General features: G+C 49.2%; 1 protein-coding gene across 4 annotated transcripts in view; it reads left to right on the top strand.

Moving 5' to 3' along the window:
• Nucleotides 1–22504, top strand: part of LOC135531181 (uncharacterized) — a 97117-nt gene extending 74613 nt beyond the window's left edge. For 3 of the 4 annotated variants that reach the window (XM_064959297.1, XM_064959313.1, XM_064959305.1), the window contains 4 exons: nt 17204–17267; nt 17466–17742; nt 21388–21402; nt 21565–22504. In XM_064959297.1, the coding sequence (XP_064815369.1) occupies nt 17204–17267; nt 17466–17742; nt 21388–21402; nt 21565–21881 (673 nt within the window). In that variant the 3' untranslated portion in view covers nt 21882–22504. Of the gene's footprint in view, nt 1–17203; nt 17268–17465; nt 17743–18595; nt 19474–21387; nt 21403–21564 lie in introns of those variants that run through there. The other variant, XM_064959318.1, reaches the window with a different exon arrangement.
• Nucleotides 22505–24680: the final 2176 nt, after the last annotated feature.

Genomic DNA, 24680 nt, shown 5'->3' with positions numbered 1-24680 from the left:
GTGGAGTAGGGGAACAGAAAAGGGTAGTGACCACAACATGTACTGGTGGTGTAGGATAACAGAACAGTGTCGTGACCACAGCATGTAGTGGTGGTGGTGTAGGGGAGCAGAACAGTGTAGTGACCACAGCATGTGGTGGTGGTGTAGGGGAACAGAACAGTGTAGTGACCACAGCATGTGGTGGTGGTGTAGGGGAACAGAACAGTGTAGTGACCACAGCATGTAGTGGTGGTGGTGGTGTAGGGGAACAGAACAGTGTAGTGACCACAGCATGTCGTGGTGCTGTAGGGGAACAGAACAGTGTAGTGACCACAGCATGTAGTGGTGGTGGTGTAGGGGAGCAGAACAGTGTAGTGACCACAGCATGTGGAGGTGGTGGTGTAGGGGAACAGAACAGTGTAGTGACCACAGCATGTGGTGGTGGTGTAGGGGAACAGAACAGTGTAGTGACCACAGCATGTGGTGGTGGTGTAGGGGAACAGAACAGTGTAGTGACCACAGCATGTAGTGGTGGTGGTGGTGTAGGGGAACAGAACAGTGTAGTGACCACAGCATGTTGTGGTACTGTAGGGGAACAGAACAGTGTAGTGACCACAGCATGTAGTGGTGGTGTAGGGGAACAGAACAGTGTAGTGACCACAGCATGAAGTGGTGGTGGTGTAGGTGAACAGAACAGTGTAGTGACCACAGCATGTAGTGGTGGTGGTGTAGGGGAGCAGAACAGTGTAGTGACCACAGCATGTGGTGGTGGTGTAGGGGAACAGAACAGGGTAGTGACCACAGCATGTAGTGGTGGTGTAGGGGAACAGAACAGTGTTGTGACCACAGCATGTAGTGGTGTAGGGGAACAGAACAGTGTAGTGACCACAGCATGTGGTGGTGGTGTAGGGGAACAGAACAGTGTAGTGACCACAGCATGTAGTGGTGGTGTAGGGGAACAGAACAGTGTAGTGACCACAGCATGTAGTGGTGCAGGGGAACAGAACAATGTAGTGACCACAGCATGTGGTGGTGGTGAAGGGGAACAGAACAGGGTAGTGACCACAGCATGAAGTGGTGGTGTACGGGAACAGAACAGTGTTGTGACCACAGCATGTGGTGGTTGTGGTGTAGGGGAGCAGAACAGTGTAGTGACCACAGCATGTGGAGGTGGTGGTGTAGGGGAACAGAACAGTGTAGTGACCACAGCATGTGGTGGTGGTGTAGGGGAACAGAACAGTGTAGTGACCACAGCATGTAGTGGTGGTGGTGGTGTAGGGGAACAGAACAGTGTAGTGACCACAGCATGTCGTGGTGCTGTAGGGGAACAGAACAGTGTAGTGACCACAGCATGTAGTGGTGGTGTAGGGGAACAGAACAGTGTAGTGACCACAGCATGTAGTGGTGGTGTAGGATAACAGAACAGTGTAGTGACCACAGCATGTAGTGGTGTTGTAGGGGAACAGAACAGTGTAGTGACCACAGCATGTGGTGGTGGTGTAGGGGAACAGAACAGTGTAGTGACCACAGCATGTAGTGGTGGTGGTGTAGGGGAACAGAACAGTGTAGTGACCACAGCATGTAGTGGTGGTGTAGGGGAACAGAACAGTGTAGTGACCACAGCATGTAGTGGTGCAGTGGAACAGAACAATGTAGTGACCACAGCATGTGGTGGTGGTGAAGGGGAACAGAACAGTGTAGTGACCACAGCATGTAGTGGTGGTGTAGGGGAACAGAACAGTGTAGTGACCACAGCATGTAGTGTTGGTGTAGGGGAACAGAACAATGTAGTGACCACAGCATGTAGTGGTGGTGGTGTAGGGGAGCAGAACAGTGTAGTGACCACAGCATGTGGTGGTGGTGTAGTGGAACAGAACAGGGTAGTGACCACATCGTGTAGTGGTGTAGGGGAACAGAACAGTGTAGTGACCACAGCATGTAGTGGTGGTGTAGGGGAACAGAACAGTGTAGTGACCACAGCATGTGGTGGTGGTGCAGGGGAACAGAACAGGTTAGTGACCACAGCATGAAGTGGTGGTGTAGGGGAACAGAACAGTGTTGTGACCACAGCATGTGGTGGTGGTGGTGTAGGGGAACAGAACAGTGTAGTGACCACATCGTGTAGTGGTGTAGGGGAACAGAACAGTGTAGTGACCACAGCATGTAGTGGTGCTGTAGGGGAACAGAACAGTGTAGTGACCACAGCATGTAGTGGTGTAGGGGAACAGAACAGTGTCGTGACCACAGCATGTAGTGGTGGTGTAGGGGAACAGAACAGTGTAGTGAAAACAGCATGTAGTGTTGGTGTAGGGGAACAGAACAATGTAGTGACCACAGCATGTAGTGGTGGTGGTGTAGGGGAGCAGAACAGTGTAGTGACCACAGCATGTGGTGGTGGTGTAGTGGAACAGAACAGGGTAGTGACCACAGCATGAAGTGGTGGTGTAAGGGAACAGAACAGTGTAGTGACCACAGCATGTGGTGGTGGTGGTGTAGGGGAACAGAACAGTGTAGTGACCACAGCATGTAGTGGTGGTGTAGTGGAACAGAACAGTGCAGTGACCACAGCATGTGGTGGTGTAGGGGAACAGGACAGTGTAGTGACCACAGCATGTAGTGGTGGTGTAGGGGAACTGAACAGTGTAGTGACCACAGCATGTACTGGTGCTGTAGGGGAACAGAACAGTGTAGTGACCACAGCATGTAGTGGTGCTGTAGAGGAACAGAACAGTGTAGTGACCACAGCATGTACTGGTGCTGTAGGGGAACAGAACAGTGTAGTGACCACAGCATGTAGTGGTGCTGTAGGGGAACAGAACAGTGTAGTGACCACAGCATGTGGTGGTGGTGGTGTAGGGGAACAGAACAGTGTAGTGACAACAGCATGTAGTGGTGGTGTAGGGGAACAGAACAGTGTAGTGACCACAGCATGTAGTGGTGGTGTAGGGGAACAGAACAGTGTCGTGACCACAGCATGTAGTGGTGTAGGGGAACAGAACAGTGTAGTGACCACAGCATGTAGTGGTGTAGGGGAACAGAACAGTGTTGTGACCACAGCATGTGGTGGTGTAGGGGAACAGAACAGTGTAGTGACCACAGCATGTAGTGGTGGTGAAGGGGAACAGAACAGTGTAGTGACCACAGCATGTGGTGTTGGTGTAGGGGAACAGAACAGTGTAGTGACCACAGCATGTAGTGGTGTTGTAGGGGAACAGAACAGTGTCGTGACCACAGCATGTGGTGGTGTAGGGGAACAGAACAGTGTAGTGACCACAACATGTAGTGGTGTAGGGGAACAGAACAGTGTAGTGACCACAGCATGTGGTGGTGGTGGTGGGGAACAGAACAGGGTAGTGACCACAGCGAGAGGTGGTGGTGTAGTAGGGGAACAGAACAGTGTAGTGACCACAGCATGTAGTGGTGGTGTAGGGGAACAGAACAGTGTAGTGACCACAGCATGTGGTGTTGGTGTAGGGGAAAAGAACAGTGTAGTGACCACAGCATGTAGTGGTGGTGTAGGGGAACAGAACAGTGTCATGACCACAGCATGTGGTGGTGTAGGGGAACAGAACAGTGTAGTGACCACAACATGTAGTGGTGTAGGGGAACAGAACAGTGTAGTGACCACAGCATGTGGTGGTGGTGTAGGGGAACAGAACAGTGTCATGACCACAGCATGTGGTGGTGTAGGGGAACAGAACAGTGTAGTGACCACAACATGTAGTGGTGTAGGGGAACAGAACAGTGTTGTGACCACAGCATGTGGTGCAGTAGGGGAAAAGAACAGTGTTGTGACCACAGCATGTGGTGCAGTAGGGGAAAAGAACAGGGTAGTGACCACAGCATGTAGTGGTGGTGTAGGGGAACAGAACAGTGTAGTGACCACAGCATTTGGTGGTGGTGTAGGGGAACAGAACAGGGTATTGACCACAGCATGAAGTGGTGGTGTACGGGAACAGAACAGTGTTGTGACCACAGCATGTGGTGGTGGTGGTGTAGGGGAGCAGAACAGTGTAGTGACCACAGCATGTGGTGGTGTAGGGGAACAGAACAGTGTAGTGACCACAGCATGTGGTGGTGGTGTAGGGGAACAGAACAGTGTAGTGACCACAGCATGTGGTGGTGGTGTAGGGGAACAGAACAGTGTAGTGACCACAACATGTAGTGGTGGTGTAGGGGAACAGAACAGTGTAGTGACCACAACATGTAGTGGTGGTGTAGGGGAACAGAACAGTGTAGTGACCACAGCATGTGGTGGTGGTGTAGGGGAACAGAACAGTGTCGTGACCACAGCATGTGGTGGTGGTGTAGGGGAACAGAACAGTGTAGTGACCACAGCATGTAGTGGTGGTGTAGGATAACAGAACAGTGTAGTGACCACAGCATGTAGTGGTGGTGTAGGGGAACAGAACAGTGTAGTGACCACAGCGAGAGGTGGTGTAGGGGAACAGAACAGTGTAGTGACCACAGCATGTAGTGGTGGTGTAGGGGAACAGAACAGTGTAGTGACCACAGCATGTGGTGGTGGTGCAGGGGAACAGAACAGGTTAGTGACCACAGCATGAAGTGGTGGTGTAGGGGAACAGAACAGTGTTGTGACCACAGCATGTGGTGGTGGTGGTGTAGGGGAACAGAACAGTGTAGTGACCACATCGTGTAGTGGTGTAGGGGAACAGAACAGTGTAGTGACCACAGCATGTAGTGGTGCTGTAGGGGAACAGAACAGTGTAGTGACCACAGCATGTAGTGGTGTAGGGGAACAGAACAGTGTCGTGACCACAGCATGTAGTGGTGGTGTAGGGGAACAGAACAGTGTAGTGACCACAGCATGTAGTGTTGGTGTAGGGGAACAGAACAATGTAGTGACCACAGCATGTAGTGGTGGTGGTGTAGGGGAGCAGAACAGTGTAGTGACCACAGCATGTGGTGGTGGTGTAGTGGAACAGAACAGGGTAGTGACCACAGCATGAAGTGGTGGTGTAGGGGAACAGAACAGTGTAGTGACCACAGCATGTGGTGGTGGTGGTGTAGGGGAACAGAACAGTGTAGTGACCACAGCATGTAGTGGTGGTGTAGGGGAACAGAACAGTGCAGTGACCACAGCATGTGGTGGTGTAGGGGAACAGGACAGTGTAGTGACCACAGCATGTAGTGGTGGTGTAGGGTAACTGAACAGTGTAGTGACCACAGCATGTACTGGTGCTGTAGGGGAACAGAACAGTGTAGTGACCACAGCATGTAGTGGTGCTGTAGGGGAACAGAACAGTGTAGTGACCACAGCATGTACTGGTGCTGTAGGGGAACAGAACAGTGTAGTGACCACAGCATGTAGTGGTGCTGTAGGGGAACAGAACAGTGTAGTGACCACAGCATGTACTGGTGCTGTAGGGGAACAGAACAGTGTAGTGACCACAGCATGTAGTAATGTAGGGGAACAGAACAGTGAATTGACCACAACATGTATTGGTGCTGTAGGGGAACAGAACAGTGTAGTGACCACAGCATGTAGTGGTGGTGTAGGGGACCAGAACAGTGTAGTGACCACAGCATGTGGTGGTGGTGGTGTAGGGGAACAGAACAGTGTAGTGACCACAGCATGTAGTGGTGGTGTAGGGGAACAGAACAGTGTAGTGACCACAGCATGTAGTGGTGGTGTAGGGGAACAGAACAGTGTCGTGACCACAGCATGTAGTGGTGTAGGTGAACAGAACAGTGTAGTGACCACAGCATGTAGTGGTGTAGGGGAACAGAACAGTGTTGTGACCACAGCATGTGGTGGTGTAGGGGAACAGAACAGTGTAGTGACCACAGCATGTAGTGGTGGTGAAGGGGAACAGAACAGTGTAGTGACCACAGCATGTGGTGTTGGTGTAGGGGAACAGAACAGTGTAGTGACCACAGCATGTAGTGGTGTTGTAGGGGAACAGAACAGTGTCGTGACCACAGCATGTGGTGGTGTAGGGGAACAGAACAGTGTAGTGACCACAACATGTAGTGGTGTAGGGGAACAGAACAGTGTAGTGACCACAGCATGTGGTGGTGGTGTAGGGGAACAGAACAGGGTAGTGACCACAGCGAGAGGTGGTGGTGTAGTAGGGGAACAGAACAGTGTAGTGACCACAGCATGTAGTGGTGGTGTAGGGGAACAGAACAGTGTAGTGACCACAGCATGTAGTGGTGGTGTAGGGGAACAGAACAGTGTCATGACCACAGCATGTGGTGGTGTAGGGGAACAGAACAGTGTAGTGACCACAACATGTAGTGGTGTAGGGGAACAGAACAGTGTAGTGACCACAGCATGTGGTGGTGGTGTAGGGGAACAGAACAGGGTAGTGACCACAGCGAGAGGTGGTGGTGTAGTAGGGGAACAGAACAGTGTAGTGACCACAGCATGTGGTGTTGGTGTAGGGGAACAGAACAGTGTCATGACCACAGCATGTAGTGGTGGTGTAGGGGAACAGAACAGTGTAGTGACCACAGCATGTGGTGTTGGTGTAGGGGAACAGAACAGTGTAGTGACCACAGCATGTAGTGGTGGTGTAGGGGAACAGAACAGTGTCATGACCACAGCATGTGGTGGTGTAGGGGAACAGAACAGTGTAGTGACCACAACATGTAGTGGTGTAGGGGAACAGAACAGTGTTGTGACCACAGCATGTGGTGCAGTAGGGGAAAAGAACAGGGTAGTGACCACAGCATGTAGTGGTGGTGTAGGGGAACAGAACAGTGTAGTGACCACAGCATTTGGTGGTGGTGTAGGGGAACAGAACAGGGTAGTGACCACAGCATGAAGTGGTGGTGTACGGGAACAGAACAGTGTTGTGACCACAGCATGTGGTGGTGGTGGTGTAGGGGAGCAGAACAGTGTAGTGACCACAGCATGTGGTGGTGTAGGGGAACAGAACAGTTTAGTGACCACAGCATGTAGTGGTGGTGTAGGGGAACAGAACAGTGTAGTGACCACAGCATGTAGTGGTGGTGGTGTAGGGGAGCAGAACAGTGTAGTGACCACAGCATGTGGAGGTGGTGGTGTAGGGGAACAGAACAGTGTAGTGACCACAGCATGTGGTGGTGGTGTAGGGGAACAGAACAGTGTAGTGACCACAGCATGTGGTGGTGGTGTAGGGGAACAGAACAGTGTAGTGACCACAGCATGTAGTGGTGGTGGTGGTGTAGGGGAACAGAACAGTGTAGTGACCACAGCATGTCGTGGTGCTGTTGTGGAACAGAACAGTGTAGTGACCACAGCATGTACTGGTGCTGTAGGGGAACAGAACAGTGTAGTGACCACAGCATGTAGTGGTGGTGGTGTAGGGTTGCAGAACAGTGTAGTGACCACAGCATGTGGTGGTGGTGTAGGGGAACAGAACAGGGTAGTGACCACAGCATGTGGTGGTGGTGTAGGGGAACAGAACAGGGTAGTGACCACAGCATGTAGTGGTGGTGTAGGGGAACAGAACAGTGTTGTGACCACAGCATGTAGTGGTGTAGGGGAACAGAACAGTGTAGTGACCACAGCATGTGGTGGTGGTGTAGGGGAACAGAACAGTGTAGTGACCACAGCATGTAGTGGTGGTGTAGGGGAACAGAACAGTGTAGTGACCACAGCATGTAGTGGTGCAGGGGAACAGAACAATGTAGTGACCACAGCATGTGGTGGTGGTGTAGGGGAACAGAACAGTGTAGTGACCACAGCATGTAGTGTTGGTGTAGGGGAACAGAACAATGTATTGACCACAGCATGTAGTGGTGGTGGTGTAGGGGAGCAGAACAGTGTAGTGACCACAGCATGTGGTGGTGGTGTAGGGGAACAGAACAGTGTAGTGACCACAGCATGTAGTGTTGGTGTAGGGGAACAGAACAATGTAGTGACCACAGCATGTAGTGGTGGTGGTGTAGGGGAGCAGAACAGTGTAGTGACCACAGCATGTGGTGGTGGTGTAGTGGAACAGAACAGGGTAGTGACCACATCGTGTAGTGGTGTAGGGGAACAGAACAGTGTAGTGACCACAGCATGTAGTGGTGGTGTAGGGGAACAGAACAGTGTAGTGACCACAGCATGTGGTGTTGGTGTAGGGGAACAGAACAGTGTAGTGACCACAGCATGTAGTGGTGTTGTAGGGGAACAGAACAGTGTCGTGACCACAGCATGTGGTGGTGTAGGGGAACAGAACAGTGTAGTGACCACAACATGTAGTGGTGTAGGGGAACAGAACAGTGTAGTGACCACAGCATGTGGTGGTGGTGTAGGGGAACAGAACAGGGTAGTGACCACAGCGAGAGGTGGTGGTGTAGTAGGGGAACAGAACAGTGTAGTGACCACAGCATGTAGTGGTGGTGTAGGGGAACAGAACAGTGTAGTGACCACAGCATGTGGTGTTGGTGTAGGGGAACAGAACAGTGTAGTGACCACAGCATGTAGTGGTGGTGTAGGGGAACAGAACAGTGTCATGACCACAGCATGTGGTGGTGTAGGGGAACAGAACAGTGTAGTGACCACAACATGTAGTGGTGTAGGGGAACAGAACAGTGTTGTGACCACAGCATGTGGTGCAGTAGGGGAACAGAACAGGGTAGTGACCACAGCATGTAGTGGTGGTGTAGGGGAACAGAACAGTGTAGTGACCACAGCATTTGGTGGTGGTGTAGGGGAACAGAACAGGGTAGTGACCACAGCATGAAGTGGTGGTGTACGGGAACAGAACAGTGTTGTGACCACAGCATGTGGTGGTGGTGGTGTAGGGGAGCAGAACAGTGTAGTGACCACAGCATGTGGTGGTGTAGGGGAACAGAACAGTGTAGTGACCACAGCATGTGGTGTAGGGGAACAGAACAGTGTAGTGACCACAGCATGTAGTGGTGGTGTAGGATAACAGAACAGTGTAGTGACCACAGCATGTAGTGGTGGTGTAGGGGAACAGAACAGTGTAGTGACCACAGCATGTAGTGGTGGTGGTGTAGGGGAGCAGAACAGTGTAGTGACCACAGCATGTGGAGGTGGTGGTGTAGGGGAACAGAACAGTGTAGTGACCACAGCATGTGGTGGTGGTGTAGGGGAACAGAACAGTGTAGTGACCACAGCATGTGGTGGTGGTGTAGGGGAACAGAACAGTGTAGTGACCACAGCATGTAGTGGTGGTGGTGGTGTAGGGGAACAGAACAGTGTAGTGACCACAGCATGTCGTGGTGCTGTAGGGGAACAGAACAGTGTAGTGACCACAGCATGTACTGGTGCTGTAGGGGAACAGAACAGTGTAGTGACCACAGCATGTAGTGGTGGTGGTGTAGGGTTGCAGAACAGTGTAGTGACCACAGCATGTGGTGGTGGTGTAGGGGAACAGAACAGTGTAGTGACCACAGCATGTAGTGGTGGTGTAGGGGAACAGAACAGTGTAGTGACCACAGCATGTAGTGTTGGTGTAGGGGAACAGAACAATGTAGTGACCACAGCATGTAGTGGTGGTGGTGTAGGGGAGCAGAACAGTGTAGTGACCACAGCATGTGGTGGTGGTGTAGTGGAACAGAACAGGGTAGTGACCACATCGTGTAGTGGTGTAGGGGAACAGAACAGTGTAGTGACCACAGCATGTAGTGGTGGTGTAGGGGAACAGAACAGTGTAGTGACCACAGCATGTAGTGGTGGTGTAGGGGAACAGAACAGTGTAGTGACCACAGCATGTAGTGGTGGTGTAGGGGAACAGAACAGTGTAGTGACCACAGCATGTAGTGTTGGTGTAGGGGAACAGAACAATGTAGTGACCACAGCATGTAGTGGTGGTGGTGTAGGGGAGCAGAACAGTGTAGTGACCACAGCATGTGGTGGTGGTGTAGTGGAACAGAACAGGGTAGTGACCACATCGTGTAGTGGTGTAGGGGAACAGAACAGTGTAGTGACCACAGCATGTAGTGGTGGTGTAGGGGAACAGAACAGTGTAGTGACCACAGCATGTGGTGGTGGTGCAGGGGAACAGAACAGGTTAGTGACCACAGCATGAAGTGGTGGTGTAGGGGAACAGAACAGTGTTGTGACCACAGCATGTGGTGGTGGTGGTGTAGGGGAACAGAACAGTGTAGTGACCACATCGTGTAGTGGTGTAGGGGAACAGAACAGTGTAGTGACCACAGCATGTAGTGGTGCTGTAGGGGAACAGAACAGTGTAGTGACCACAGCATGTAGTGGTGTAGGGGAACAGAACAGTGTCGTGACCACAGCATGTAGTGGTGGTGTAGGGGAACAGAACAGTGTAGTGACCACAGCATGTAGTGTTGGTGTAGGGGAACAGAACAATGTAGTGACCACAGCATGTAGTGGTGGTGGTGTAGGGGAGCAGAACAGTGTAGTTGACCACAGCATGTGGTGGTGGTGTAGTGGAACAGAACAGGGTAGTGACCACAGCATGAAGTGGTGGTGTAGGGGAACAGAACAGTGTTGTGACCACAGCATGTGGTGGTGGTGGTGTAGGGGAACAGAACAGTGTAGTGACCACAGCATGTGGTGGTGCTGTAGGGGAACAGAACAGTGTAGTGACCACAGCATTTAGTGGTGTAGGGGAACAGAACAGTGTAGTGACCACAGCATGTAGTGGTGGTGTAATAGGGGAACAGAACAGTGCAGTGACCACAGCATGTAGTGGTGTAGGGGAACAGAACAGTGTAGTGACCACAGCATGTGGTGGTGGTGTAGGGGAACAGAACAATTTAGTGACCACAGCATGTAGTGGTGGTGTAGGGGAATAGAACAGGGTAGTGACCACAGCATGTAGTGGTGTAGGGGAACAGAACAGTGTTGTAACCACAGCATGTGGTGGTGTAGGGGAACAGAACAGTGTAGTGACCACAGCATGTGGTGGTGGTGTAGGGGAACAGAACAGGGTAGTGACCACAGCATGTGGTGGTGGTGGTGTAGGGGAACAGAACAGTGTAGTGACCACAGCATGTGGTGGTGGTGTAGGGGAACAGAACAGTGTAGTGACCACAGCATGTGGTGGTGGTGTAGGGGAACAGAACAGTGTAGTGACCACAGCATGAAGTGGTGGTGGTGGTGTAGGGGAACAGAACAGTGTAGTGACCACAGCATGTAGTGGTGGTGTAGGGGAACAGATCAGTGTAGTGACCACAGCATGTGGTGGTGGTGCAGGGGAACAGAACAGGTTAGTGACCACAGCATGAAGTGGTGGTGTAGGGGAACAGAACAGTGTTGTGACCACAGCATGTGGTGGTGGTGGTGTAGGGGAACAGAACAGTGTAGTGACAACAGCATTTAGTGTTGGTGTAGGGGAACAGAACAGTGTAGTGACCACAGCATGTAGTGGTGGTGTAATAGGGGAACAGAACAGTGCAGTGACCACAGCATGTAGTGGTGTAGGGGAACAGAACAGTGTAGTGACCACAGCATGTGGTGGTGGTGTAGGGGAACAGAACAGTTTAGTGACCACAGCATGTAGTGGTGGTGTAGGGGAACAGAACAGTGTAGTGACCACAGCATGTACTGGTGCTGTAGGGGAACAGAACAGTGAATTGACCACAACATGTATTGGTGCTGTAGGGGAACAGAACAGTGTAGTGACCACAGCATGTAGTAGTGTAGGGGAACAGAACAGTGAATTGACCACAACATGTATTGGTGCTGTAGGGGAACAGAACAGTGTAGTGACCACAGCATGTAGTGGTGGTGTAGGGGAACAGAACAGTGTAGTGACCACAGCATGTGGTGGTGGTGTAGGGGAACAGAACAGTTTAGTGACCACAGCATGTAGTGGTGGTGTAGGGGAACAGAACAGTGTAGTGACCACAGCATGTAGTGGTGTAAGGCAACAGAACAGTGTTGTGACCACAGCATGTAGTGGTGGTGTAGGGGAATAGAACAGGGTAGTGACCACAGCATGTAGTGGTGTAGGGGAACAGAACAGTGTTGTAACCACAGCATGTGGTGGTGTAGGGGAACAGAACAGTGTAGTGACCACATCATGTGGTGGTGGTGTAGGGGAACAGAACAGGGTAGTGACCACAGCATGTGGTGGTGGTGGTGTAGGGGAACAGAACAGTGTAGTGACCACAGCATGTGGTGGTGGTGTAGGGGAACAGAACAGTGTAGTGACCACAGCATGTGGTGGTGGTGTAGGGGAACAGAACAGTGTAGTGACCACAGCATGAAGTGGTGGTGGTGGTGTAGGGGAACACAACAGTGTAGTGACCACAGCATGTAGTGGTGGTGTAGGGGAACAGATCAGTGTAGTGACCACAGCATGTAGTGGTGGTGTAGGGGAACAGAACAGTGTAGTGACCACAGCATGTGGTGGTGGTGTAGGGGAACAGGACAGTGTCGTGACCACAGCATGTAGTGGTGGTGTAGGGGAACAGAACAGTGTAGTGACCACAGCATGTGGTGGTGGTGTAGGGGAACAGGACAGTGTAGTGACCACAGCATGTAGTGGTGGTGCAGGGGAACAGAACAGGTTAGTGACCACAGCATGAAGTGGTGGTGTAGGGGAACAGAACAGTGTTGTGACCACAGCATGTGGTGGTGGTGGTGTAGGGGAACAGAACAGTGTAGTGACAACAGCATGTAGTGTTGGTGTAGGGGAACAGAACAATGTAGTGACCACAGCATGTAGTGGTGGTGTAGGGGAACAGAACAGTGTAGTGACCACAGCATGTGGTGGTGGTGTAGGGGAACAGGACAGTGTCGTGACCACAGCATGTAGTGGTGGTGTAGGGGAACAGAACAGTGTAGTGACCACAGCATGTAGTGGTGGTGTAGGGGAACAGACAGTGTAGTGACCACAGCATGTAGTGGTGTAGGGGAACAGAAGAGTGTAGTGACCACAGCATGTGGTGGTGGTGGTGTAGGGGAACAGAACAGTGTAGTGACCACAGCATGTGGTGATGGTGGTGTAGGGGAACAGAACAGTGTAGTGACCACAGCATGTGGTGGTGGTGTAGGGGAACAGAACAGTGTAGTGACCACATCATGAAGTGGTGGTGGTGGTGTAGGGGAACAGAACAGTGTAGTGACCACAGCATGTAGTGGTGGTGTAGGGGAACAGAACAGTGTAGTGACCACAGCATGTAGTGGTGGTGTAGGGGAACAGAACAGTGTAGTGACCACAGCATGAAGTGGTGGTGGTGGTGTACGGGAACAGAACAGTGTAGTGACCACAGCATGTAGTGGTGGTGTAGGGGAACAGAACAGTGTAGTGACCACAGCATGTAGTGGTGGTGCAGGGGAACAGAACAGGTTAGTGACCACAGCATGAAGTGGTGGTGTAGGGGAACAGAACAGTGTAGTGACCACATCGTGTAGTGGTGTAGGGGAACAGAACAGTGTAGTGACCACAGCATGTAGTGGTGCTGTAGGGGAACAGAACAGTGTAGTGACCACAGCATGTAGTGGTGTAGGGGAACAGAACAGTGTCGTGACCACAGCATGTAGTGGTGGTGTAGGGGAACAGAACAGTGTAGTGACCACAGCATGTAGTGTTGGTGTAGGGGAACAGAACAATGTAGTGACCACAGCATGTAGTGGTGGTGGTGTAGGGGAGCAGAACAGTGTAGTGACCACAGCATGTGGTGGTGGTGTAGTGGAACAGAACAGGGTAGTGACCACAGCATGAAGTGGTGGTGTAGGGGAACAGAACAGTGTTGTGACCACAGCATGTGGTGGTGGTGGTGTAGGGGAACAGAACAGTGTAGTGACCACAGCATGTGGTGGTGCTGTAGGGGAACAGAACAGTGTAGTGACCACAGCATGTAGTGGTGTAGGGGAACAGAACAGTGTAGTGACCACAGCATGTGGTGGTGGTGTAGGGGAACAGAACAGTGTAGTGACCACAGCATGTAGTGGTGTAGGGGAACAGAACAGTGTAGTGACCACAGCATGTGGTGGTGCTGTAGGGGGACAGAACAGTGTAGTGACCACAGCATGTAGTGGTGTAGGGGAACAGAACAGTGTAGTGACCACAGCATGTGGTGGTGTAGGGGAACAGGACAGTGTAGTGACCACAGCATGTAGTGGTGGTGGTGTAGGGGAACTGAACAGTGTAGTGACCACAGCATGTACTGGTGCTGTAGGGGAACAGAACAGTGTAGTGACCACAGCATGTAGTGGTGCTGTAGGGGAACAGAACAGTGTAGTGACCACAGCATGTACTGGTGCTGTAGGGGAACAGAACAGTGTAGTGACCACAGCATGTAGTAGTGTAGGGGAACAGAACAGTGTAGTGACCACAGCATGTAGTGGTGCTGTAGGGGAACAGAACAGTGTAGTGACCACAGCATGTACTGGTGCTGTAGGGGAACAGAACAGTGTAGTGACCACAGCATGTAGTAGTGTAGGGGAACAGAACAGTGAATTGACCACAGCATGTGGTGGTGGTGTAGAGGAACAGAACAGTGTAGTGACCACAGCATGTAGTGGTGTAAGGCAACAGAACAGTGTTGTGACCACAGCATGTAGTGGTGGTGTAGGGGAATAGAACAGGGTAGTGACCACAGCATGTAGTGGTGTAATGGAACAGAACAGTGTTGTAACCACAGCATGTGGTGGTGTAGGTGAACAGAACAGTGTAGTGACCACAGCATGTGGTGGTGGTGTAGGGGAACAGAACAGTGTAGTGACCACAGCATGTGGTGGTGGTGTAGGGGAACAGAACAGTGTAGTGACCACAGCATGAAGTGGTGGTGGTGGTGTAGGGGAACAGAACAGTGTAGTGACCACAGCATGTAGTGGTGGTGTAGGGGAACAGATCAGTGTAGTGACCACAGCATGTGGTGGTGGTGCAGGGGAACAGAACAGGTTAGTGACCACAGCATGAAGTGGTGGTGTAGGGGAACAGAACAGTGTTGTGACCACAGCATGTGGTGGTGGTGGTGTAGGGGAACAGAACAGTGTAGTGACAACAGCATGTAGTGTTGGTGTAGGGGAACAGAACAATGTAGTGACCACAGCATGTAGTGGTGGTGTAGGGGAACAGAACAGTGTAGTGACCACAGCATGTGGTGGTGGTGTAGGGGAACAGGACAGTGTCGTGACCACAGCATGTAGTGGTGGTGTAGGGGAACAGAACAGTGTAGTGACCACAGCATGTAGTGGTGGTGTAGGGGAACAGAACAGTGTAGTGACCACAGCATGTAGTGGTGTAGGGGAACAGAACAGTGTAGTGACCACAGCATGTGGTGGTGGTGGTGTAGGGGAACAGAACAGTGTAGTGACCACAGCATGTGGTGGTGGTGGTGTAGGGGAACAGAACAGTGTAGTGACCACAGCATGTGGTGGTGGTGTAGGGGAACAGAACAGTGTACTGACCACAGCATGAAGTGGTGGTGGTGGTGTAGGGGAACAGAACAGTTTATTGACCACAGCATGAAGTGGTGGTGTAGGGGAACAGAACAGTGTTGTGACCACAGCATGTGGTGGTGGTGGTGTAGGGGAACAGAACAGTGTAGTGACCACAGCATGTAGTGGTGGTGTAGGGGAACAGAACAGTGTAGTGACCACAGCATGTAGTGGTGGTGTAGGGGGACAGAACAGTGTAGTGACCACAGCATGTAGTGGTGGTGGTCACAGCATGTAGTGGTGGTGCAGGGGAACAGAACAGGGTAGTGACCACAGCATGAAGTGGTGGTGTAGGGGAACAGAACAGTGTTGTGACCACAGCATGTAGTGGTGGTGGTGTAGGGGAGCAGAACAGTGTAGTGACCACAGCATGTATTGGTGGTGTTGGGGAACAGAACAGGGTAGTGACCACAGCATGTGGTGGTGGTGGTGGTGTAGGGGAACAGAACAGTGTAGTGACCACAGCATGTGGTGGTGGTGGTGTAGGGGAACAGAACAGTGTAGTGACCAAAGCATGTGGTGGTGGTGTAGGGGAACAGAACAGTGTAGTGACCACAGCATGTGGTGGTGGTGTAGGGGAACAGAACAGTGTAGTGACCACAGCATGAAGTGGTGGTGGTGGTGGTGTAGGGGAACAGAACAGTGTAGTGACCACAGCATGTAGTGGTGGTGTAGGGGAACAGAACAGTGTAGTGACCACAGCATGTAGTGGTGGTGGTCACAGCATGTAGTGGTGGTGGTGCAGGGGAACAGAACAGGGTAGTGACCACAGCATGAAGTGGTGGTGTAGGGGAACAGAACAGTGTTGTGACCACAGCATGTAGTGGTGGTGGTGTAGGGGAGCATAACAGTGTAGTGACCACAGCATGTAGTGGTGGTGTAGGGGAACAGAACAGTGTAGTGACCACAGCATGTGGTGGTGGTGTAGGGGACCAGAACAGGGTAGTGACCACAGCATGTAGTGGTGGTGTAGGGGACCAGAACAGGGTAGTGACCACAGCATGTAGTGGTGGTGTAGGGGAACAGAACAGTGTAGTGACCACAGCATGTAGTGGTGGTGTAGGGGAACAGAACAGTGTAGTGACCATAGCATGTGGTGGTGGAGTAGGGGAACAGAAAAGGGTAGTGACCACAGCATGTAGTGGTGGTGTAGGGGAACAGAACAGTGTAGTGACCACAGCATGTAGTGGTGGTGTAGGGGAACAGAACAGTGTAGTGACCACAGCATGTGGTGGTGGTGTAGGGGAACAGAACAGTGTAGTGACCACAGCATGTGGTGGTGGTGTAGGGGAACAGAACAGTGTAGTGACCACAGCATGTAGTGGTGCTGTAGGGGAACAGAACAGTGTAGTTACCACAGCATGTGGTGGTGGTGTAGGGGGACAGAACAGTGTAGTGACCACAGCATGTAGTGGTGGTGTAGGGGAACAGAACAGTGTAGTGACCACAGCATGTAGTGGTGGTGTAGGGGAACAGAACAGTGTAGTGACCACAGCATGTAGTGGTGGTGTAGGGGAACAGAACAGTGTAGTGACCACAGCATGTGGTGATGGTGGTGTAGGGGAACAGAACAGTGTAGTGACCACAGCATGTGGTGGTGGTGTAGGGGAACAGAACAGTGTAGTGACCACAGCATGTGGTGGTGGTGTAGGGGAACAGAACAGTGTAGGGGAACAGAACAGTGTAGTGACCACAACATGTGGTGGTGGTGTAGGAGGAACAGAACAGTGTAGTGACCACAGCATGTAGTGGTGGTGTAGGGGAACAGAACAATGTAGTGACCACAGCATGTAGTGGTGGTGGTGTAGGGGAGCAGAACAGTGTAGTGACCACAGCATGTAGTGGTGCTGTAGGGGAACAGAACAGGGCGTGACTGTTTCTTGTGTCCAGGTTGACCCGGTCTGGAGAGAAGCGTCGCAATATGGAAATGAAGGGGTCTAAGGTAGTGAACAGGGTAAGACATGTGGCATTTCAGTAGGGTCAAATGTCATTGTGAACTAAACGTGTGTGTGTGTGTGTGTGTGTGTGTGTGTGTGTGTGTGTGAGGTATTGAGACCAGTAGAAATATTGTGAATATGAATACATATTCATGGTCTTTGTTTTATATCAGTATTTCTATTCCTTCCTTATCTTTTCGTGTTTGTTATTTTAGAGATCATCCATGTTTGCGGTTCGAGACCTGCTGCTGACCAGTCTGCAGGAGCTCACTGAAGAACAGCTGAAGATATTTCAGTCTCACCAGACTAGTGGCAGGATATGTGGCTTTCCTCCCATCCCAGAGAGTCAGCTTGAGAACACTGACAGACAGGTCACAGTGGATCAGATGGTGAAGAGATACGACCCTGAGGGAGCTGTGGAGATCACACTGAGGATCCTGAGGGAGATGAATCAGCATGATCTCGCTAAGAAGTTACAAAGAGATCACAGAGGTAAAACAACAAGCAATGAATCTGTTCTTTAAAAGTTAACTTCCTTGTTTATACATTGAGTGTGTGAATAACCATCTTTCCTTCACTCTACAAGAACCACAACTTGCTGAAAAAGTTGAAAATGCAATGTCATCATGGACAACTGTAGGAAAAATAGACTGTTAAAAAGTCATAATAGTGCATATAAATAATTTCTGGACAAAACTATTATCCCAATGTACATTTGTTGACCAGAGATGTCCTCAGCCTGTTGACTTTTGTCTTCTCTTTGTTTTAAATGGTCGTTTACCTGGTCGTAGTCTGGTTAGTTGAGATACACTGAGTGTATAAAACATTATGAACACCTGCTCTTTCCATGACATAGACTGACCAGGTGAAAGCTATGATCCCTTATTGACGTCACCTGTTAAATCCACTTCAATCAGTGTAGATGAAGGGGAGGAGACAGGTTAAAGAAGGATGTTTATGCCTTGAGACAGTTCAAACATGGATTGTGTATGTGTGCCATTTAGAGGGTGAATGGGCAAGACAAAATATATAAGTGCCTTTGAACAAGGTATGGTAGTAGGTGCCAGGCACACCGGTTTGTGTCAAGAACTGCAACGCTGCTGGGGTTTTCAAGCTCAACAGTTTCATGTGTGTTTCAAGAACGATCCACCAAGCAAAGGACATCTAGTCAACTTGACAAAATAGGGAAGCATTGGAGTCAACATGAGCCAGCATCCCTGTGGAACTTTGTGGAGTCCATGCCCTACGAATTGAGGTTGTTCTGAGGGCAAGGGGGGGGGGGGGGGGGGGGGGGGTGTAACTCAATATTAGTAAGGTGTTATCTCTCTCTCTCTCTCTCTTACAGGAAAGAAACGGAAAAAAAGTGAGTCACCACTGACCTCATCTACTCTCAGTACTTTGTTGAATCACAATTGGCAGCAATTACAGCCTTGAGTCTTCTTTGGTATGACTCTATGAGCGTGGCACAACTGTACTTGGGGAGTTTCTCCCATTCTTCTCTGCAGATTGTCTCAAGCTTTGCCAGGTTGGATGGGGAGTGTCACTGCACAATTATTTTCAGATCTCTTCAGAGATGTTTGATTGTGTTCAAGTCTGGGCTCTGGCTGGGCTACTCAAGGGCATTCAGAGACTTGTCCGGAAGCCACTCCTGCATTGTCAAATAAAATTGTATTGGTCACATACACATGGTTAGCAGATGTTATTGGTCACATACACATGGTTAGCAGATGTTATTGGTCACATACACATGGTTAGCAGATGTTATTGGTCACAAACACATGGTTAGCAGATGTTATTGCGAGTGTAGCGAAATGCTTGTGCTTCTAGTTCCGAATGCAGCAATATCTAACAAGTAATCTATCAATACCACAACAACTACCTAATAAACACAAATCTAAGTAAATGAATGGACTAAGAATACATGTAAATATATGGATGAGCAATGACAGAGCTGCATAGGCAAGGTGCAATAGATGGTATAAAATACAATAATATACATATGGGATGAGTAATGCAAGATATGTAAACATTATTAAAGTGACTAGTGATCAATTTATTAAAGTGGCCAATGATTTCAAGTCTGTATCTAGGCATAATCCTCTCTGTGTTAGTGATGGCTGTTTAATAACAGTCTGATGGCCTTGAGAAAGAAGCTATATTTCAGTCTCTTGGTCCCCGCTTTGATGTACCAGTACTTCTGTACCTTCTGGATGGTAGCGTGGTGAACAGGTCTTGATGATCTTTTGGCCTTCCTGTGGTATCAGGTGCTGTCGGTGTCCTGGAGGTAGTTTGCCACCGGTGATATGTTGTGCAGACCGCACCACCCTCTGGAGAGTCCTGCGGTTGTGGGCGGTGCAGTCGCCATACCAGGCGGTGATAAAGCCCAACAGGATGCTCTCAATTGTGCATCTATAAAAGTTTGAGGGTTTAGGTTGAAAAGCCACATTGTCTGTGGGTGGACCATTTCAGTTTGTCCCATGATGTGCACGTCGAGGAGCTTAAAACTTTCCACTTTCTCCATTGCAGTCCCATCGATGTGGATAGGGGGGTGCTCCCTCTGCTGTTTCCTGAAGTCCACGATAATCTCAGTTTTGTTGACGTTGAGTGAGCGGTTGTTTTCCTGACACCACACTCCGAGTGCCCTCACCTCCTCCCTATAGGCTGTCTCGACGTTGTTGGTAATCAAGCCTATTACTGTTGTGTCATCAAACTTGATGATTGAGTTGGCTGCGTGCATGGCCACGCAGTCATGGGTGAACCGGGAGTACAGGAGAGGGCTGAGCATGCACCCTTGTGGGGCCTCAGTGTTGAGAATCAGCGAAGTGGAGATGTTGTTTGCTACCTTCACCACCTGGGGGCGGCCCGTCAGGAAGTCCAGGACTCAATTACACAGGGCGGGGTTGAGACCCAGGGCCTCAAGCTTAATGATGAGCTTGGAGGGTAATATGGTGTTGAATGCAAAGCTGTAGTCAATGAACAGCATTCTTACATAGGTGTTGTCCAGATGGGATAGGGCAGTGTTGCGGCAGTCTGTCCAGCGACGAATAGGTCTTGTCACGGGGACATCCTGTTTTGAGTTTCTGCCTATAGGTAGCGAGGAGCAAAACGGAGCCGTGGTCAGATTGCCGAAAGGAGGGCAGGGGAGGGCCTTGCATGCATTACGGAAGTTGGAGTAGCAGTGATCCAAAGTATTGCCAGCGCGAGTGCTACAATCAATATGCTGATAGAATTTAGGTAGCCTTGTTCTCAAATTTGCTTTGTTAAAATCATCAGCTACAATAAAGTTCCTTGAGGGCCGTCATGGTATCAGCTTGAGGGGGATATACACGGCTGTGACAATAACCGACGAGAATTCATTTGGGATATAATAAGGTCGGCATTTGATTGTGAGGAATTCTAGGTCAGGTGAACAAAAGGACTTGAGTCCCTGTATGTTACAATTACATAATGAGTCGTTATTCATGATACTTACAAGCTCACCCTTCTTCTTTCCAGAGAGGTGTTTATTTCTGTCGGTGCGACGCACAGACATGTTGTAGTTATCTGATAGTAGTACTGGTACATGTTGTAGTTCTCTGATAGTAGTACTGTTACATGTTGTAGTTCTCTGATAGTAGTACTGGTACATGTTGTAGTTCTCTGATAGTAGTACTGTTACATGTTGTAGTTCTCTGATAGTATCACTGTTACATGTTGTAGTTCTCTGATAGTAGTACTGGTACATTTTGTAGTTCTCTGATAGTAGTACTGGTACATGTTGTAGTTCTCTGATAGTAGTACTGTTACATGTTGTAGTTCTCTGATAGTAGTACTGGTACATTTTGTAGTTCTCTGATAGTAGTACTGGTACATGTTGTAGTTCTCTGATAGTAGTACTGGTACATGTTGTAGTTCTCTGATAGTAGTACTGGTACATGTTGTAGTTCTCTGATAGTAGTACTGGTACATGTTGTAGTTCTCTGATAGTAGTACTGGTACATGTTGTAGTTTTCTGATAGTAGTACTGGTACATGTTGTAGTTCTCTGATAGTAGTACTGTTACATGTTGTAGATATGTACATATAATTATGGTTGGTTTTTATGAATGTACCTTTCATCAGATAGTTAAACACCTTCTCTTTTCATCCTCACCAACAGATGTCCCCTCTACAGGTACTGTTAACCTTCCACTGACATTCAACACCATTATAAACCTCTCAATAACAAACTAAAGTTAACCGGACAGTATCTTATCATCCTAGACAGTGTCTTATCATCCTAAACAGTATCCTGTCACCCTAGACAGTGTTTTAATACATCATTTCCCCCTCCCAGTTTCAGCGGTTTCCTCTGCAGCCCCTACTGCCAACCCCTCTACCCCCCCTGGCAGAGCCTTCGTCAGAAGACACAGGATGGCTCTAGAGACTCGCCTGGGACTCTTACAGCCCATATTACTGCGTCTCCAGGATCGTGGGGTTCTGAATGACGAGGAGAGGGAGGAGGTGGTCAGTAAATCCAGCAAGACCCTAGAGAAACAAGCCCTGCTGGACATGGTGTTGAAGAAGGGGGCTCGCGCCCAGAAACACTTCTACCAGGTCCTGAAGGAAGTAGATCCCTGCCTGGTCGAAGACCTGGAAGAGCAGACAGTCTGAGGGATACAACATTATCAAGATATATATCACCACAATACTAATACATGCTCTGAAAGAGACAGACAGACTGAGAGGTCACCATGGATACAACAGCATCAGGATATATATCACAATACTAATACATGCTCTGAAAGAGACAGAGGTAACCATGGATACAACCTCAGAAGATATCAAAACATTTATCAGAGACAGAGAGCAGCACTTTGAGGAGCTACTGTCTACCAGACAACCTACCTGTGTTACACTGGTACACTGGCTACAGACTACAAGATCAGGGTTACTGTCTACCAGACAACCTACCTGTGTTACACTGGTACACTGGCTACAGACTACAAGATCAGGGTTACTGTCTACCAGACAACCTACCTGTGTTACTCTGGTACGCTGGCTATAGACAACAAGATGATTGAATTTCTATCTGGAACATGGTGAATGTTGAATCATCTTGGACAGGTCTCAGGAAACAACATGTGAGACTTAACATCTACTGACTTGTACTGGACAGCTGTACTGGCTGAACACCAGATCTAGATACAGTGGGGAGAACAAGGATTTGATACACTGCCGATTTTGCAGGTTTTCCTACTTACAAAGCATGTAGAGGTCTGTAATTGTTATCATAGGTAAACTTCAACTGTGAGTGACGGAATCTAAAACAAATCTGGAAAATCACATTGTATGATTTTTAAGTAATTAATTGCATTTTATTGCATGACATAAGTATTTGATACATCAGGAAAGCTGAACATAATATTTGGTACATAAACCTTTGTTTGCAATTACAGAGATCATACGTTTACTGTAGTTCTTGACCAGGTTTGCACACACTGAAGCAGGGATTTTGGCCCACTCCTCCATACAGACCTTCTCCAGATCCTTCAGGTTTTGGGGCTGTCGCTGGGCAATACAGACTTTCAGCTCCCTCCAAAGTTGTTCTATTGGGTTCAGGTCTAGTGACTGGCTAGGCCACTCCAGGACCTTGAGATGCTTCTTACGGAGCCACTCCTTAGTTGCCCTGGCTGTGGGTTTCGGGTCGTTGTCATGCTGGAAGACCCAGCCACGACCCATCTTCAATGCTCTTATTGAGGGAAGGAGGTTGTTGGCCAAGATCTCGTGATACATGGCCCCATCTATCCTCCCCTCAATTCGGTGCAGTCGTCTTATCCCCTTTGCAGAAAAGCATCCCCAAAGAATGATGCTTCCACCTCCATGCTTCACGGTTGGGATGGTGTTCTTGGGGTTGTACTCATCCTTCTTCTTCCTCCAAACACGGCGAGTGGAGTTTAGACGAAAAAGCTATATTTTTGTCTCATCAGACCACATGACCTTCTCCCATTCCTCCTCTGGATCATCCAGATGGTCATTGGCAAACTTCAGACGGCCCTGGACATGTGCTGGCTTGAGCAGGGGGACCTTGCGTGCGCTGCAGGATTTTAATCCATGATGGCGTAGTGTGTTACTAATGGTTTTCTTTGAGACTCTTGTCCCAGCTCTCTTCAGGTGATTGACCAGGTCCTGCCGTGTAGTTTTGGGCTGATCCCTCACCTTCCTCATGATCATTGATGCTCCACGAGGTGAGATCTTGCATGGAGCCCCAGACCGAGGGTGATTGACCGTCATCTTGAACTTCTTCCATTTTCGAATAATTGCGACAACAGTTGTTGCCTTCTCACCAAGCTGCTTGCCCATTGTCCTGTAGCCCATCCCAGCCTTGTGCAGGTCTACAATTTTATCCTTAATGTCCTTACACAGCTCTCTGGTCTTGGCCATTGTGGAGAGGTTGGAGTCTGTTTGATTGAGTGTGTGGACAGGTGTCTTTTATACAGGTAACGAGTTCAAACAGGTGCAGTTAATACAGGTAATGAGTGGAGAACAGAAGGGCTTCTTAAAGAACAACTAACAGGTCTGTGAGAGACGGAATTCTTACTGGTTGGTAGGTGATCAAATACTTATGTCATGCAATAAAATGCTAATTGATTACTTAAAAATCATACAATGTGATTTTCTGGATTTTTGTTTTAGATTCTGTCTCTCACAGTTGAAGTGTACCTATGATAACAATGACAGACCTCTACATGCTTTGTAAGTAGGAAAACCTGCAAAACCGGCAGTGTATCAAATACTTGTTCTCCACACTGAATATCTCTGTTTAGATATAGTGTATATGTTTATATAACGGTTAAGAGCATCTTTTAAAATGTACTGACATTATTTTCCAACAATATGGACTAGTCTCCTTTTGTGATTGGTCAGGAGAAATAGGAGCAACTCTTGAGATAAGGAATGTGTCCTTTATGTTTGACTTCTCTGACATCACGGACTAAATCCGGCTGAATCTCAGGGACTCATTTCACTCTCTGGGAAAAATGGCATATTGTGTAGTGATTAAATATCTGTTATAGGGTTTTGTAATTGCATGAATCTATTTAATCTCCCTCAATTCAATTGAGATTACAAATACTGTATATCAGCAGTAGGGGGAAACAGCCCCACTGTCCGCCCCACCACAGTTGTGTTTTTGTTGCCTAGCAACAGAGCATCGCGTAGCATGCTGAAAATAGTTAAAGTGAATATTGTGCTCCTCTATTGTGCATAAAAGGACGTTCAAGGGGAAAACAGTGTTGTTGTTTACAGCTTGTTTGTAATATCTCAAATGGACGTGGCTGTTTAACCATTAAAGATTCCAGCTTTAATCAGCCTGAATGTCAGGGACTCATTTCACTCAGGGAAACATGTTGTATTTTGTAGTGTATAACAGAGTTGTGGTCAATTCAGAATTGAATTTAGAATTGCTCAAAT

This window comes from Oncorhynchus masou, chromosome 5 (assembly GCF_036934945.1).
Source record: "Oncorhynchus masou masou isolate Uvic2021 chromosome 5, UVic_Omas_1.1, whole genome shotgun sequence".
In the NCBI taxonomy this organism is placed as follows: domain Eukaryota; kingdom Metazoa; phylum Chordata; class Actinopteri; order Salmoniformes; family Salmonidae; genus Oncorhynchus; species Oncorhynchus masou.
This window is presented reverse-complemented; position numbering and strand designations above follow the sequence as displayed.